This window comes from Morus notabilis, unplaced genomic scaffold (assembly GCF_000414095.1).
Source record: "Morus notabilis unplaced genomic scaffold, ASM41409v2 Scaffold1579, whole genome shotgun sequence".
In the NCBI taxonomy this organism is placed as follows: domain Eukaryota; kingdom Viridiplantae; phylum Streptophyta; class Magnoliopsida; order Rosales; family Moraceae; genus Morus; species Morus notabilis.
The window spans coordinates 1,894-18,841 of NW_010359386.1; the positions used below are offsets into that span (position 1 = coordinate 1,894).

At 39.3% G+C, this 16,948-nt stretch overlaps 2 protein-coding genes and 2 non-coding genes across 4 annotated transcripts; 2 read left to right on the forward strand and 2 right to left on the reverse strand.

The window, feature by feature from the left end:
• Window positions 1-635: 635 nt before the first annotated feature.
• TRNAT-UGU lies at window positions 636-707 on the reverse strand. The gene has a single exon. It is a non-coding gene; the product is annotated as a tRNA-Thr (tRNA).
• A 90-nt stretch (window positions 708-797) lies between these two features.
• LOC21384503 (probable prefoldin subunit 5) lies at window positions 798-3,537 on the forward strand. Its single transcript, XM_010094256.2, has 3 exons — window positions 798-1,144; window positions 1,239-1,316; window positions 3,277-3,537. The coding sequence occupies exons 1-3, from the start codon at window positions 839-841 to the stop codon at window positions 3,361-3,363; spliced, it is 471 nt and encodes a 156-aa protein (XP_010092558.1). The 5' UTR covers window positions 798-838; the 3' UTR covers window positions 3,364-3,537.
• A 10,474-nt stretch (window positions 3,538-14,011) lies between these two features.
• LOC112090835 lies at window positions 14,012-16,313 on the reverse strand. Its single transcript, XM_024163090.1, has 3 exons — window positions 15,762-16,313; window positions 14,558-15,169; window positions 14,012-14,356 (listed from the first exon to the last, which is right to left on the reverse strand). The coding sequence occupies exons 1-3, from the start codon at window positions 16,311-16,313 to the stop codon at window positions 14,012-14,014; spliced, it is 1,509 nt and encodes a 502-aa protein (XP_024018858.1).
• On the forward strand, window positions 16,159-16,265 carry LOC112090836. Its single transcript, XR_002901834.1, has one exon. It is a non-coding gene; the product is annotated as a small nucleolar RNA R71 (small nucleolar RNA).
• Window positions 16,314-16,948: the final 635 nt, after the last annotated feature.

The following is a 16,948-nucleotide window of genomic DNA, read 5'->3' on the forward strand; positions in this document are numbered from 1 at the left end:
ATAAGGGTGGTTTTAGTTTTAGAACTAGAACCATGATTTATGGTTTGAATTTATGGTCCAAACCATAGTTCTGGAACCAAAATCAGAATTAAAAGTTTAGACCATCCAAAATCAAGGGGGAAGTGGTTTTATTTTATGTGATAGTTCTAGTTTAAAACATCACATCATGATTTAAACTAATATTGGTTTTCAAGAACCATTTTTTACTTTTTGCAAACAAACAAAGGTTTGAACTAGAATCACAGTTCTAGTTCTAAAATCCTCATACCAAACGCAACATTATGCCTCGTTCATTTCACAAATTTGAGTTTTCAATTCCAGTTTTGCTATAGTGAAAAGCTCTTATAAAAAATCACATCTAACTTTTCTCCTACAGTGAAGCGCTCACATAAAATTACATCTCAACTCGAATCCACGAAAGACTGTGGCCTCGTTCATTTCACTGATTTGAGTTTAGAATTCGAGTTTTACTACAGTAAAAAGCTCTCAGAAACAACCATATCTAATTTTTTTATTATAATGAAAAACTCTCGTATAAAATCACATCTCAACTCGAATTAAGAATGAGCAAACTAAACGGACATTGTGTTTCTTCTAAATTTAGGAGCTCTAATAGCACATTAGAAAAAAGTAGTTGCCCCCATGCAGGATCGAACTACAGACCTTCAGTTTACAAGACTGACGCTCTACCACTGAGCTATAGGGGCTATTCGGTAGGCGCAATTGGTGTTTGCTACTTGGCAATGAAAAAGAAGCAAAAAAGGGTAATAGAAGACGCCAATAGGGAGAGAGAGAGAGAGAGAGAAACATCAGAACTCAGAAGTAGAAAGCAGAAAAAATGGCGTCGTCGAAAGGAGGAAGCAGCGGAAGTGGAAGTGGGGGATTGGAGAAGCTGAGTATTGAGCAGCTGAAGGTGGTGAAGGAGCAGACGGATCTGGAGGTGAACTTACTCCAAGACAGCCTCAACAACATCCGCACCGCCACCTCCCGCCTCGACCTTGCCTCCACCGCCCTCCACGACCTCTCCCTCCGCCCCAAGGGCAAGCCCATCCTCGTCCCTCTCACCGCCTCTCTCTACGTCTCCGGCTCTCTCGACGACGCAGACAACGTCCTCGTCGACGTCGGCACCGGCTACTTCATCGAGGTCTCATTTTCTCTTGATTTTTCTGTGTTGCTCTTTATCAAAATTCGGTTTTGGAGTTGTACTAGGGTTGCTATTGATTCTGTGTCAATTGCAGAAAACAATGGCTGAGGGCAAGGATTATTGTGAGCGGAAGATCAACTTGCTGAAATCGAATTTCGATCAACTTGTTGAGGTGTGTTTATGTTTCCTTAAACATCGAATTCTACAACCTCCTGATTTTCTTTTTTTTTTTTAAAGCTAAATAAATGCGAAATGTCTAAATGAGAGAAATCTAAAGAATGAGATAGTGTGAAATTCTGAGCTCTTCATTACAGATTTCTTCAGTGGATAATCTAGAAGTTGTGTTTTTTTTTTTTTTTTTTTTTTGAATTTCAAGAGATCATATTTTTTATCCAAAGTAGGCATAAGAGCTAAATCCTACTAGGACTTCAAATCTCATGTTACAACTTATCCGAGACGAAGACCACAATCTGAAGTCCCTGACAAAGTAGTTTAGAACCCGTTTTAATGCTTTTCAGTGAGCCTCTTGGGGTTTTGCATAAATTGATATACCCTGTTAACACTAGGCTATTTTGGGTCTAGTTATCGTCACATAAATGCAGTGCCCTCTCAATGTTCCTATACAAGTGTGGATAATCTAATGGATCACTCCCCATATGTAGTCAATTTCAATCCGTGTGCCGTGGGTGCAATTACCGACTTTGCATATCGAATTTTAGCCGTACATAATGAACCCATAATGTATTTATTTTGAGACAAATGCAATCCTACAGTGGTACGTTTTACCTGTATCTCCAGAAAACTTAGTAGAACTAGAAACAAACCCAAATGACTGTAATGCACCATAAAGTTTCTTAAACCAAGCTCTTGGAACTTGTTTGTACCGTATAGGGATTTATGCATCCTCTGCTCCAAACTTGGATTTTGAGGATCTTCAGACCCTGCTGGTTGAGTCATGTACACTCCTTCCTATAAATGTCCGTTCAAGAAGGCATTATTAATGTCTATCTATCTAACTGCCACTGTCTTGTTAAAGCAACAGTGAGTACCGCCCTTGTAGTGGTAGGTTTTCACAAATGGAGTGAAGGTTTCATTAAAGACAAAACCCGCAACGGTATCTCCAACTGTATTTTTTGACCTGTCCACCTCAAGACCTGAATGTTCTTCCTCTAACCTCACTGAATTACCTGTACCTGTACAAGGAGCATAAGAAACAGCTTAGGATGTATTAAGTCTGTTGGTGTCAACTGCATTTCCTAGGAGAGTAAGATCAGCAGGATCAGTTGTGGGATTGGGAACTGTTTCTGGGATTGGGTCAACAGCACTACAGCAAATACAAAAATAGATTGAGAATGTATAGGTATGTTTTGAGGAAGTCTTACACATGATGGAGGAATAATAGTAGATGGATTGATTTGTGTAGGAATGTGATTGGATGTCTGAGAAAAAGGGAAAAATATTCTCATCAAAGATAACATCTCGGGAGATAAACACACGACCATCTTTATAACACTTGTGCCTTTGTGATTGAAACTGTTACCCAAAAATGTGCAAGTGGATTGAAAATGGAATTTATGAGCATTGTAGGGCCTCACATTAGGGAAAACAAGCAATTGAAAGACTCGATGGCAGTAATCAGGTTGGATATGAAAAAGTTTTTTTAAAGGGGATTGGCCTTGTAATACAAAAGTCAGTGGTCAACGTATTTGAAATAAACACTAAAGCTCTAAAGCTTCATCCCAGTATCTAAAAGGCATGGAAGCATGTGCCAGGAGAGTGCAATAATAAGAACATTCTTCGGGGGGCTTAGTGGATTTATTGTTCATCAGGGAGCTGAGGGGATTAACTATTTATCTTGAATAAGTAGATTTTGCTTGGAAAGTTTTCTCTCTATTATCTTTTCAAGCTATGATGTATATTCCTTTCTGTTTATTGTCTCGTGCTTGTAAGAAAAAGCATTATTGTTTAGGGCAAGGAAAAAAAATGGTCTAGTTCTGGCCTAAGGTGCTAATGCATTCATTTCTCCGTACTATTATGGAGTTTGGATTTCGTATTTCACTGGCATCATTTTTTTGTTCTGAATCTTCTGTGTGATCTGTTCTGATTACGAATTTATTAAATTTGAAATGCAGGTTGCTTCTAAGAAGAAGAGCATAGCGGATGAAGCTGGCGCACTTTTGCAAGCAAAGTTGAAGCAGTTATCTCCTGGTGCACAATGAGTCGATGCATTTATAGGGTTTATAATTTTCAATTCCAAAAATCCAGTCACAGTGATGTTTTAAAATGGTTATCCACCTGGATACATATATTTTTGGGATTAATTCTCCCCTTTGTTTAGTCAATCAAGTAAAAAAAAATCCCATGATCCAAACCCTTAAATCAAGTTGTCCTTTGAATCTAGAAACACAATTACTTGATTAACCTTGTTTTTGGATTTTAATCATCCCTTTTTTCTTTTCTTGCCCCAGCTGCAAGTAGGATAGCCTTTTTTAAATACCATGAACATGTTCAAAGGCCTTGTTCGCTTCGCAGATTCGAGTTTTCAATTCGAGCTGATATGTGTTATTTTCTGAGAGCTTTTAACTGTAATAGAAAAAGTTAAATGCGACATTTTCTGAGAGATTTTAACTGTAAAAATTTAAAACTAAAAACTCGAATCGGTGAAATGAACGAGGCAAAAATTTCAGTTATGAAATTCTTGTTTTGGACTTTTATGTTTTCTTCTGGGTTTTGCAAATTTTGTCAAAATTTTCTTGCACAAGATTAGCTTTGGCAAAGTTGTTTGGCGGAGAGACAAGGTTATTAGTTGGTGGATTGGTTGATTACAATATGCAATGCAATGATTATGAGAGAAACAATGGTTCTAGGCAAACATAACGCAATCCATGTGTAAATGGTGATTGTATTGGCAAAACACGATTAATAGTATTTTATGTAATTATTTCAATGAACTTTGAGAACTTAGCTCTGGAAAGGCTTTAGTTACACCTTATTCAATACTACCACATGGTTGTTGGGTAACTTGGGTTGGGGGGCGGGTCGGGGCAATAAGATCATCCCCGGTTGCATAGAAAATGCTCAAAACCAATACAGTACATATTGAAAAGCATTAAAAAAAAAAAAACAAAAAAACAAAAAAACAAAGATCAATAAAAATGAAGGCCTTATTTGCGCTTGTGCATAATCTGTATTTTATAAGCAAGCAGGAAAAGGGAGCTTAAGCCTGTTCACAAATGTCACTGGAAGAGAAATCGTTTCTCAGCCTTTCAAAGTCTCCGATTTTCAAGCCTTTCCTTCGAGCCATATCCAAACGGACTAGATATGGAGTGTTTTCGGGTGAGGCTGTGATGACAACAGCAGTATTGTCGTCGGCAAAATTAGAAAGAGCTAACATGGTTTCTGGTTCAGAACCTGCTGAAGCATCCACTATAAAAATATGGCTAAAATGCCCTACTACTAAGCCTTCTTTATGAAGCCGAAAGCAGGACACAAAAGTTGACAGATTGATCCTATATTCCTTCAGTTCATCAAAATGAAGGACAAGTGAAACACTCTCCATTATAAGGACATGAGGGAAGGATGTCAATTGGCACAAGAGCCACCTCTCTAAATGCAGCATAAGCTCAAAACGTATCGGATTCCGGAATAACCATCTTTAAACTTATCATCAGCTCATCATATGTCCCATTCAAGGGAGAGCATACAAGAATTTGATGCTCAGGAGAGCTTTAGTAAATCTGGTAAGACTGCTTCTCGGACAACCTCTCTACTTCTCGATAGTTTCTTCTCTTTGGATCTGGACCAGGTTACACAAAGTTGGCTCTCTCTACAAGATAAGGTGGTGCAGATTCAACGTCTAGAATTTCTTCAACCGCAGAAAGTTTATCGGTGTCGAGTGTACGGCTGGTTTGGAGAGGATGCTCCTTCCAGAGAGGAAATCAGGAAAGAGGTAGGAGAGCTTGGGGAAAGAGGGACTTGTGGTAGCTCTGATTGCTTGGTGAGCTTTTCTAAAGCAGATCCTGTTGAATGAGAAGTTGATGTCGTATCTGCGGTTGGGACGATGCTGGATATTAAATTCATCCTCAAAATCGACTAGGAAATGAGTGCTTTTTTACCACACAGCATATGAGACCCTGTTAAGTGTTCAAGAACATTTAGCTCTCTAATGATTGGATTATGAAATGTAAAACCTAAACACATTCTTAAGAGATTTGCAGAAGTTTGGTAAAAATGTGGAAAATTTAGACGCTTCATGTGAATTCTCTCTCCTGCCACAGTACTTGGAAAAGGCTTTCATTGGTACTTAAATGGTTTATTGCAAAATCAGCAAGCACAAGAATTGGCATTACCCACATACTGGAGGATTATAGGCTAAGAGTCATATTAACACGATTGAAATATTAGATAAAGGGAAAACAAATGATTGTTTTCTCAATAACAAATATTTTATCATCCATCTTTTCACCATGTATGAATGATTGCGTCATGAAACTCCAGTTCCACATCAAGCATTTTAAATTTGCTTCATTTCTGATTGCCGAAATCGAAATTGCATTTCAAGATCAGTAATAAAAGACTTGCAAGTATGAGGAATATGAGTGGTTAAAAGGAGAGTAACAAATACACTTGCTTGTCACAACATTTATATGCTCTCTAAAAGAGTAAAGAGTATAAAAGAGTTTTGGTGAAAAATGATTTGTATTGACTTACTGATTTACAAAGTGTATATATACACAGATAACTACAAGACTAAGAATGGTAAGAATTGATACGGTCATATTATTAAGAATATACAGCTAGCATATAATTACAAGATGATTGATATGAATTAAATGAGAAGATTATGATAGCTGTTATTGCATATTAACTGAGGAAGATTTTTCCTTAATATGCCCCCGCAAGATGTGGCTTCCGTTGGAGACACAAATCTTGGACCGAAGTAAGTGAAATCGAGACTTGCTAAGTGGCTTCGTAAGGATATCGGCAAGTTGGTCATGGGTAGAGAGGTGTGATACATGCAAGGAACCATTGGCAACCTTCTTACGAACAAAATGATAATCAAGTTTGATATGCTTCATTTTGGAGTGGAAAACAGGGTTTACACAAAGGTAAGTGGCCCCAAGATTATCACATAAAAGTTGAGGAGCTTTAGGAAGCTGGACATGTATTATGTGAGGAGGTTGACAAGCCAAGAAACTTCAGTAGTGGCAGAGGCCACCGAACGGTATTCCGCTTCGGTTGACGATCGAGCGACGGTCCGCTGCTTCTTGGAGCACCAAGAGATTGGATTTTGTCATGACCGAGAAATTTATCGGAATTATTGTATAGGGTAATATTCTCTAGAATCCTTTGTATCATTAATATAAATTCTTTTATGATAAGTATTTGTTGATATAAGTATGAAATAACAAGTTATAAGCTTAAGTTCAGAAATTTCTAAACTACGATGCAGTTACCGATTTTCGGACTGTATTTAAGAAAGAAGTATGGAATGTTGTGTTAAGCCCACAAGTGGGCAAACACATGAATGATAAGTTTAAGAAATGGAAAAGAATTGAAAGACATCAATTCTAGGATTTTAGAAATAGCCAGAACGAAAAACGGACGAAAAAGAGGTTCGGAAGGCCGAACTGAGAAAATTGGAGTTTTGACTAATTTGAGTTGACCAAGTCAAAATTTATTGACCAAGAGTTAACCAAAACGTCGCCCTCGAAAAGTTAGTCAAGAATGGTCAAGGTTGACTGAGTTGACCATATGTCTGAAAAATGCGTATAAAACGCATACCGGATAGGAATTAAACTGAACTAAAATAGGATAATTATAAAATTAATAATGGTTGAGATTTAAAGTAATAAAAGGTTGGATGCATGAGATTTTGATAAGTGGACAAAGCAAAGAAGGGCAGCCGGCCAACTCTTTGTGGAAGCAATAGATATTTGTGATTTTTTTTGCAAAAAGGTGCTTGAAAAGTCAAAGTTTACAAAAATTGGTCCTTGCTTTTGAGATAGTCGGTTTAAGTGAGGAACTAAGGCATATATTGGCTATTTGCACGTGGAAAAGAAGCAGAGAGCATTCAAGAAGAATAGAGAGGAAAAAAAAATTTTCCAAAGGTAGGGATTTTGCTTAAAATGGTTTGAGAACATGGAATCTAAGAATTTAAGGTTAGATTTTTGGTTATTTAACCTTGATTTCTAGCAATTTTGATATAGAGAATTTTGTTAGAAAAGTTGAGAAAACCCTAAAACCATGATTAAGATTTATGGTGTATTTGAAAGAGAAAGTATGTGATTTATGTTTGGTGGTGGAAACAATGGATAAAACGAGCTAAGGTTAGCTTGGGAAATATACAGAAATAAGCGAAACTCTGCCGAAATTTAGTTTGAGTATTTTGAACTAAAGCTGGATTTCAAGAGGAATAAGGGATTAAAGTGTGAAAAGAAAGGTGTTTCAATAATCGGTGATGTATAGAAACCGAACACAATGAGAATTTACAGTTTTGGACCGAAACTGAAAATTAGGGCCATGACTGAGAAAAGTGCATGGTTTTAGTGCAAATTCTAAAGATAAGAAATATTTTGGGATTGAATACCAAACATAAGGATAGTAGACCTTTCCAAATTAAATTTTAATTGTATTATTGATCTTAGATTTTGAATCTAATGATCGAAAATTTATGCAATAGGATCGATTAACGATTGAAGTCGGAAAGCGTCAAGTGAGACAAGGGACGCATTGATAGCGAAACTTTGGTAAGTACAATAGTTTTTTTCTGTGGCTATTTCATGAATAAGCTTACTTTTCTATGTTGCACAAACATTGTGCATATGTTAGAATTTTGAATGTTAGATACAATGTTATGCATGTATCTACAAGACTTAAGTAGCCGTAGAACTTTATTCTGCAAAAAGTATGTATCGATGTTAAGTCAATGTCAAATTAAAAGGAAAAGTTAAGTGTTAACGAAAAGTTAATCTCATGATAAATTGCTCAAAAATGAATAAATTCATAAGATTTAATCAAAGTTACCGTTTCAATGAGAAAATTGATAAACGGTAAGAGACCAAACGTCCTGTTTGTACTAGCCTTCGAAGGAAAGGTTATTATGAGACTATGAAAGAAATGAAATCGTGACTGAGCTGGATTGGTTAGCTACCCCACTCCTTACTGGTTATGCGCGCTATGGTACAACAGGACAAGGCCCATAAGAAGTAAAAGACAAGAAAATAAAAAACAGAAACCATTCCATATAAGGTACGGTATCTGTAAAGAAGAATGAAAAGAATGAGAAACACGAAATGAAAGTCAGTCAGAATGTGAAAACACAATATGAATGACTAGAATAAGACGAAAGCAAACCAAAGTGTGTAATGAAAGAAGAAGAACATAAGCCATATATGTTTTAGTAAACAAAATGTATTATGATAAATGACATGAATGCATATATGGGTATGCATAATTATTGCATCTGTTATGACCTTCTTATACTTGCTGAGCGAAAGCTCATTAAGTTTGTTCGTGTTGTAGGAAGCTCAGGTAAGGCACTGGTTCCCTAAAACTTGTTGATGGGCATGCAGAGAGGATGTAGCAGCGGAGTGTGGGCAACTGAGTTGTTGATGCATCACGTGTTTTGGAAATGTTGTTAAACTTTATGTGTAAAAAGTAAATAGTATTTTATGAATATAAATGAGTTATGTAACAAAAGTTAAGCTTACGAGACAGTGAGGCTATGCATAGCAACCTCTAGTCTCAATGTATGACTAATGTAACAGAATGCTGTCAGAATGCTACAACATTTTAGGAATGACTAATGTAACAGAATGCTGTCAGAATGTTACAACATTTTATGAATAGTTGAAAACAGAATGCTAGCTAAATGCTACAGCATTTGGACGTACATAGTAAGAAAAAAAATTTGGCTTGAATTTTTAAGAGGTTATAACTAGTAAGCAGTAGAGGTTAAGTATGAACATAGGATGATGATCAAAAGTTAGGGTCGTCAGAGATTTGATCTGAGAAAAATTATGTATGCAGAAATTGATGTGCAATCATCCCGATTACCGGCCCAATCGGCATCCGAGTAGGCCGTTAGTTGAAGGGGAGATGACCTTTGAAGCAACAAGCCATGAGAAATGATATTTTTGAGATAACATAGTAAGTGCTTTGTAGTTGTCCAATGTGATTGGGTAGGAGCATGCATAAATTGAGCGAGTTTGTTTATGGTGTATGCAATATCCGGTCGTGTTAGAGACAAATATTGCATGCCACCGATGAGACTTCGGTATTGAGTGGCATCAGTAGAAGCTGAACCATCATTGAGAACAAGTGGGGTAGATGTGTGTTAGGAACCTAATATTTAGAAATCTTTTTCAATAGATTTTTAGGAGAGTATAAATAGGAGGTTTAGTTGCTAGGGAGGCGGGAATCAGATTTGTAGAGAGTGTCTAGTTATGTGCACTATTTTGAAGGTTGGGGGTCCTCAAAACCGTCCATCTATCTTGTAATTTTCTATTTCTAGTATTGTTAATGAAGCATAGATTTTTAGGATCCTAACAATGGTATCAGAGCATCTTCGATCCACGGAGCTCTTTGAGTTGAGAGAGAAACTTCGGGCTGCTCTAAGAGCTAATCACAAGGTTTCTGGAGGGAGTATAGGGGAACTCTGGGACCATGTGGGAAAGATTCGGATCTAGATGGGTGACATGCAGGCGGCGCTGCGGAGGATGGAGGTACTGCTGGCGCGGCCAATGGCTGGGGAGGCTGAGTTGGGTCGCGACGGTGAACGACGGGGCGGGGAAAGGCGAGATCGCGTGCCTCGGGGTGAGGAGAGCCCAGATCGCGTCGACCTAGGTGGAGTAAAGGTGCCAAATCGGGCGGATCTTCACCGGGAAGCGCCGATTGATGAAGATCGAGGCCGCGAGAGGGAGTTTCGACGCCGGAGAGACATGGGTCTCATGGAGGAGCGCGAGATCCATCGCGATCTGGGGCTAGGTGGTCCGGATCTACAGGGCGAGGGTTTGTTTGACGACGGGAGGAGGGCAGAAGGAGGTCGCGGCCGTCGGGAGAGGGTGACGGAGCTTGGTCGGCGACGGGAAGTGGAGTGGGAGCTGGAGTTAGAGGAAGAGAGGCTTGCTCCGAGGCTGGGATGGCATGGGCACCCTTGGAACAGGGAACCCAGCCCTGATTCGGTCACGGTTGGGGCTGATTCTGGCCCAGTTTAGACCAGGCCTCGCGATTCCGGCATGGAAAGGGCTGGTTTCGGTGCTACGGAGACAGATTCCGGCGCGGCGGAGGCTGGGCTCGACGCTTTGGCTGCTGTTTGGACCGGGCCTCACAATTTCAGCGTGAAAGAGGCTGGTTCCGGTGCTACGGAGGAAGATTCCGGCCGAATTGGAGTGGGGTCCATGAATTTCGACGCCCTTAAGGTTGGGTTTTATGATTTTGACGCCATTGGAGCTAGCTCTGGCGAGATGATGGCTAGGACGGGGAATTCTGATGTGAAATCTGGCGATCTTGGGGCTGAATCCTGAAATTTTGTTCAGAAGTGGGTTGGGTCTAGTGTTTTCGATATGGACAGAGTCAATTTTGGGGTTGGGCCTCGTAATTACAATATTAGTAGGCCTAATTCTGTTGTAATGGTAGTCGAGCCTCAAAACTTTAACATGTTTGGGGCTGGGAATGGTACGATTGCAGATGGGAATAAAGAAATTGGTGAGAGTGAGGCTGAAAGGTTGATGTCCTAGTTGGCTAAGAAGGAAACTCCCTTAGTGAGGATCGATTTGCCAATATTTTTTGTGACCATTGATGAGCTTGCGCAGAGAGTTTCAAATGAATTGATAGATTTTATGGTTGTTTTCCAAGATACAAAGAAGATGGAGAAGAAAGTAATTGATTGACTCCAATTTGAAGATATGACTTACGAGGATAACATTAATTTGGGGACTCAAATCAAGGAGCTAACAAAGCCTTTTATTCTTAATCATTTAGATGTTATTTTTCAATTTTATTTCTTGATTTTCACCTTGAGGACAAGGTGATTCTTTGGGGCGGAGGTAATGTTAGGAACCTAATATTTAGAAATCTTTTTCAATAGATTTTCAGGAGAGTATAAATAGGAGGTTTAGTTGCTAGGGAGGGGGGAATCAGATTTATTGAGAGTGTCTAGTGCTGTGCACTATTTTGAAGATCGGGGGTTTAATAACGCCCAAAAGTGATATTCACAAGCGGTCAATTGTAGCACAGAAGGGCGGTCGTATCCACAGAGATATAACAAAATAACAAGAATGATTAACAGAATAAGAGCGTTAGAGAAAAGTGAATTAAAGAAAAATAAGAGTTTTTGAGATTTTTTTGTTGCAAATAAAATAAAAAGGAGAAAATATGTATGAAGAAAACGGTAAGGTGTCGAGAATCCCTAATGTTTCGTTCACCAATTCAAGTTTTGATTCACAAAATTGAATAATCGAATAAATTAAATCTCTATGTTGGCTCAAAAAATATTATTGTTACAAGTTATCTAAAATCGACAATATATCAATCTGACAATATTGCAGTAATAGACAATTTGTAAAATAATTTGAATAACAAAACATTGCATGACAGAATTACATAAGAAAAGCGTGACTGAACTTATATAAAAATTGGCACACAATATTTTGAAAAGTAATAGAAAAATAGATGAGATTTAATTCATTCAGATGTTGGAGTTTACAGAATAAGGAATCAAAACCCCGAATTGGGTCACTCAACAGAAGTTCATCTCTAACCTCACCAAGAAAACTCTAGCCTATCTTGCAAAACATTCTCAAAAGTTCTAGAGAGAAAATATGAGACTGACAGCAAGACGACAGAAAACTGAATATTCAAAGCTTCTCAAGACCTTAAGCTAACCCCTTTATTTATAGTGTTCAGAGGTTGCCTGTCAAATAAGAAAATAAATAGTAAAACTAGAAAATTATAAAAGAAAAGGAAATCAAATAAAATTACACATAAATTAGGAGAAATCATATATTTGATTTGGGGAAGAAATCTGATAATTTGAGGAGAAGAAATCCGGATTCAGCACATCATCTGGACACATGTCAAAGCTTGGTTAGAGGCAGGGAATTGAGCCGCCACGTGTCGCGCTCGGAGTGGCTGGCGTGTGCTGGCAGAAGGCTGTCGCGGGGATAGCTGGGACCCGCATTGGACAAGTGTCGTGTGCAGAGTGAGCGGCAGGTTTGGCGTGAGCAGACGCGGGACCCATGCGAGGAAAGCCTTGGAACGCGCTGGAGAACGCGCGTGCATGGGACGAGCTCCCTGAGGTGCCACGTACGGTTGACGCGCGAGGCGCGCGATGGCGAGAGAAATGGGCGCGGATTTCCGCGCTGACTGTGCAGTGGCTTGGCTCGGTGGCTTTGACTCGGCTTAGCTGAACGGCTTAGCTCTGTGTTGCTGAAAATATGGCTTTCATGGCTTAATTTAGTGTAGCTTTTTATACTACTTTTTATCTGTAAATAATTAAGCAAAAACTAGACAAATTCCAATTAAAAATATTATGAATAAAAATAATAGAATATCTTAATTAAAGCTTAAATATTTTAATATTATATAAATCAAAAGCATTATTTAGGGTGCATTTTCATACACTGATCACAACCCCCAACCAACTTATTGCTAGTCTCTAGCAATCCAAGCGCAAGAGAAATCATGTCACAAAGAAAATCTAAGTCTCAACTCGCTTAGTCACCTGAGTATTTCAAACAAACTGTCAGGAAGAAGTCAAAAGATACTGTCAAGGTTATTTCAGTCATAACTCCAGAGTCGTGTGTGTGTGCTTCAAACCATAACCTTCTTACCACTGACCATAACACATGCAGCTTTGAAAAATTCACCAAGTAGAAGCCTCAACCCCATTGATCTCACGGGTGTCAGAAATATTTGAGTGCAAAAGTTTTCTCTCATGGAGTTGGAAATGAAACAATCAACGCTCAGTGTGAGGAAGGTCAAATTTAGGATAAACAGTCAAATGAACATTGACCAAAAGATAGGTTTAATCAACTACTAGAACATTCCACCATTCTTACCACAACCAACTTTTGGGATTTCACTCAAGTCAAACAGAAATTTACAGAGATGATCAAAGAGCCAAAAAAAAAAAATGCATAGGAAAATAATTACTTTTTTTTTTTGTTTTTTTTTTTTTTTTTTTTGAGTGATTAACACCAAACTACAAGATCTGTGAAATGTTGCTCTTGCTGAGTCTTTTTTTTATTTTTTTAAAGAAAAATAAGAAATGAGGCTCTATTACATAAGATCATTCCTATCTAACCCAAAATCCATCCCTCAAGCATATGCACCAAGCATACCACTAACCATGTAATGATGTTCTAATAGTGATTTTACCAGCTCAAAAGATCAATGAAAGTTCAAAAGTCGTTTTCTCTACTCTATTGACTCACCAAAAATCAAGCACTTAAACTCAAGAATTTTCTCAGCTGACATGCATTAACATCCATCTTACCACAAGGTTTAGCACGTGCAAAAAGAAACTCTGGAAGTCATTTCTTAGTAACCAAGACAGTGAAAATCGACTCAAACCAGACATTTTGAAATCATACTCAGACAACTTTGCAAAAATTTTAACCCAAATATCAACGTGACAAAAATCACTCTTACGCATGAATATGCTCACCACTCCCAACCAAAATCAAACAGTGTCCTCAGTGTCAAAAATTATGAAAAATAGAGAAAGAAGACACCTGGACGATGAGCTTTCCACTTATGAGCACAGCCTAAGCATCCTGATATGATTCTCCAAAAATACACATAAAAAAATGCAAAGAAAAACAAAAAAATCAAAATATGGTATAGAAGATGTGAGCAAACTACTCAGGGCTGGTAAACGGAGTCGTCGAGAATGATCTCTTCTACCTGGTTCACCCGCTCTAAGTAATTCTTCCTCAGGCTCTGCTTGTCATGAGCCACTTTCATTTTTACCTTGATCCTGGAATTACGCTCTTTTAGCATGTCAATCAATCGTTGTTCTTGCAATGCATCGAGTTTAGACGAGATGATGACTGGGAATGTGCCTTCATTTCCCAAGAACGCATATTTTAAGCCCTCAGGTGGTTGGGCTAGCTTGACTTTTAGAGCCTCCTTGGTGGATGATTTCGGTTTTTCTCCTTCTGTTGGGAGCTCCTGAAAACATGGTGACCCAAACTTGGTTCCTCTGTCCTGTGAGTTGCTGAAAATTGCAGACAAGTGAGCCAACTCAGCAGAACCAGAATTTTTAGAATCAAAATTTTAGAGGAGATTTTCCAGATCTTCAGAGTTGCTTTGCGGCAGAACCCCCTCCTCGACAAGTGTGTTGATCATAAATGTTTGGTGACACTCGTCATCATCACGTGGTTGCTGTTGAATATGAAAAATATTCACCTCAAGGGTCATATTCCCAAAAGATATCTTCATGAGACCATTCCTACAATTGATAAGTGCGTTTGCTGTGGCAAGGAAGGGTCTTCCTAGAATGATGGGAATGGATGACTCCATATTCACCACGGATTGTGTATCCGAGACAAGAAAGTCCACGGGGTAATAAAACTTGTCGACTTGCAACAAAACATCTTCCACTATTCCCCGTGGTCTCTTAATGGATCTATCGGCCAGTTGCAGAATCACAGTTGTGGGCTTAATCTCTCCAAGACCCAATTGCGAGTAGATCGAATAAGGCATGAGGTTCACGCTCGATCCTAGGTCTAGTAACGCTTGGCCGAATTCATGTGTCCCGATCTGGCAAGAAATGGTAGGACAACCTGGATCCTTATACTTCGGCGGTGTTTTCTGCTCAATCACCGCGCTCATTTGTTTCGTCAAGAATGCAGTCTTCTTGACGTGGTGCTTTCTCTTTATGGTGCACAGATCCTTGATAACCTTGGCGTAGGCTGGCACTTGCTTGATCACGTGTAGTAAGGAAAGATTGATCTTCAATTGTGTCAAGTGCTCCTTTCTTACTTTGATTTTCCGGCACTTTCCCAGCAGGTCGGAGAGCTTGGGGAAAAGGCACCTTCACCGGAATTTTAGTTGTCTATTCTTTCTCCTGAGCCGATTCTTCATTACTCGAAGTGGTACTACTTGTCGATGGCATGTCCGAATTCTTACCACTTCGAGTAGAGATGGCGTTAACTTCCTTGATGTTTTGACCTTCAAAGTTGGAAGTTTGAGCAATGTTTTGTCCTCTCATATTGGACTGGGCTTGTGATGGAAATCTACCGCGCTCTTGAACGGTTAAAGCTTCTGTCAGCTTTGTGATCTAACTTTTTATTTTCTTGTTCTCTTCCACCAGCTGCGTGAGCATTAAATCAACTCTTTAATTCGTCTTATTTTGCGTGTCCATAAAAGCTTTTAGGGTATCCTCTAGAGAATTCCCTTTCGGCTGCACGTTATTCTGAGGCGCAAAATATGTCCTTGGTGGTTGAGATTGTTGCTCTGATCTCTATTGCCCTCCAGATGATTGTGCATGTTGATTCGAATCTTGCCAACTGAAATTCGGGTGGATTTTACAACCAGGATTATAAGTCTCCGAGAAAGGTGTATATGGTTTTCCGTATACGCCCAAAGCGTTGCACTACTCCTCGTATACCCCTCTCATTTCACTTAAAGTGTGGCAATCCTGAGCTAGATGGCCCATTCCACCACAAACTAAACAAGGCTCATGTGCCTCTGTCCTTGCCACCATGTTGGGTCCTTTACTATCTTTACTTTTGAGGGCCTCAATTTGCTTCGTCAAAGCTTCAACTTGGGCCTTGAGGCTGTCCTCTTCCCTTAATTGATAAACTCCAACTGGTCGGGACCTACTGGTGCTCTCAGTAGCACTCGGTCCAGTCCAAGTATGAGCTTTCTCAGCTAACTCATTCAGGTACTCGATAGCTTCGTCAGGATCCTTTTGGAGAAAATCCCCATTGCACATCATCTCGACAAATTGGCGCTCTCGGATTGTGAGTCCATCGTAGAAATAGCTTACGAGGTGCCAACTTTCATATCCATGGTGGGGACACAGATTTAACAGATCTTTAAAACGCTCCCAAGCTTGATAGAGAGTTTCGTTTTCCTTCTGAGCGAAATTCAAGATCTGTCGTTTCAAATTGTTGGTCTTATGGTGTGGGAAATACTTGTTTAAGAATGTCGTCGTCATTTCTTCCCACGTACCAATAGACCTGGGCCTAAGAGAATATAGCTAGCTTTTGGCCTTATCCTTCAGAGAGAAAGGGAAAAACTTCAATCTGATAGTGTTTGCGGCCTCAGCACGGCTGTGAAAGGTGGCCACCACCTCTTCAAACTCCCGGATGTGTACATAGGGGTTCTCGTTCTCTAATCCGTGAAAGGTTGGGAGAAGTGCAATCATGCCCGGCTTGAAATCCGTAGGCGGTGCATTTGGTGGGAACATGATGCAAGATGGGGTGGCCGTGCGCGTTGGGTGCAAGTAATCTTACAACGTCCTCTGCTGAACTTCCTCGTGTTGTGCCATTGTGAATAGATTTTAAAATGCGAATTCCAATGACGAGTACGAAGACGGAGACGTAGAAGATGAGTCGGATAGAATTTCACTAGGGGTTTCTAAATCTGGTCGTTGAGCGAATCTCCCTAGCTCGTCTCTATACCGATGCATTCACCCTAAGCGGCTCTTTTTTTATTTTTATTTTTAATTTTTTTGTTTTTTTGTTTTTGTTTTTTTATTTTTAATCAAAGGAAAAGAAAATAATTATATAGTAACGTAAATTGTAACCACCGAGAGTGCTCCCAGGAAAGACTATAGCTCTTGGCTCAATG

Bases quoted from the DNA above. Each gene is read 5' to 3' on its own strand.
- LOC21384503 (XM_010094256.2), top strand. From the start codon at position 839: ATGGCGTCGTCGAAAGGAGGAAGCAGCGGAAGTGGAAGTGGGGGATTG. The intron at 1,145-1,238 runs GTCTCATTTTCT...TGTCAATTGCAG, and splicing joins GCACCGGCTACTTCATCGAG to AAAACAATGGCTGAGGGCAA. The intron at 1,317-3,276 runs GTGTGTTTATGT...TTTGAAATGCAG, and splicing joins ATTTCGATCAACTTGTTGAG to GTTGCTTCTAAGAAGAAGAG.
- LOC112090835 (XM_024163090.1), bottom strand. From the start codon at position 16,313: ATGACGACGACATTCTTAAACAAGTATTTCCCACACCATAAGACCAAC. The intron at 15,170-15,761 runs GTATACGAGGAG...CTTTTCCCCAAG, and splicing joins CTTTAAGTGAAATGAGAGGG to CTCTCCGACCTGCTGGGAAA. The intron at 14,357-14,557 runs GTGAATATTTTT...AGCAACTCACAG, and splicing joins TTGGGAATATGACCCTTGAG to GACAGAGGAACCAAGTTTGG.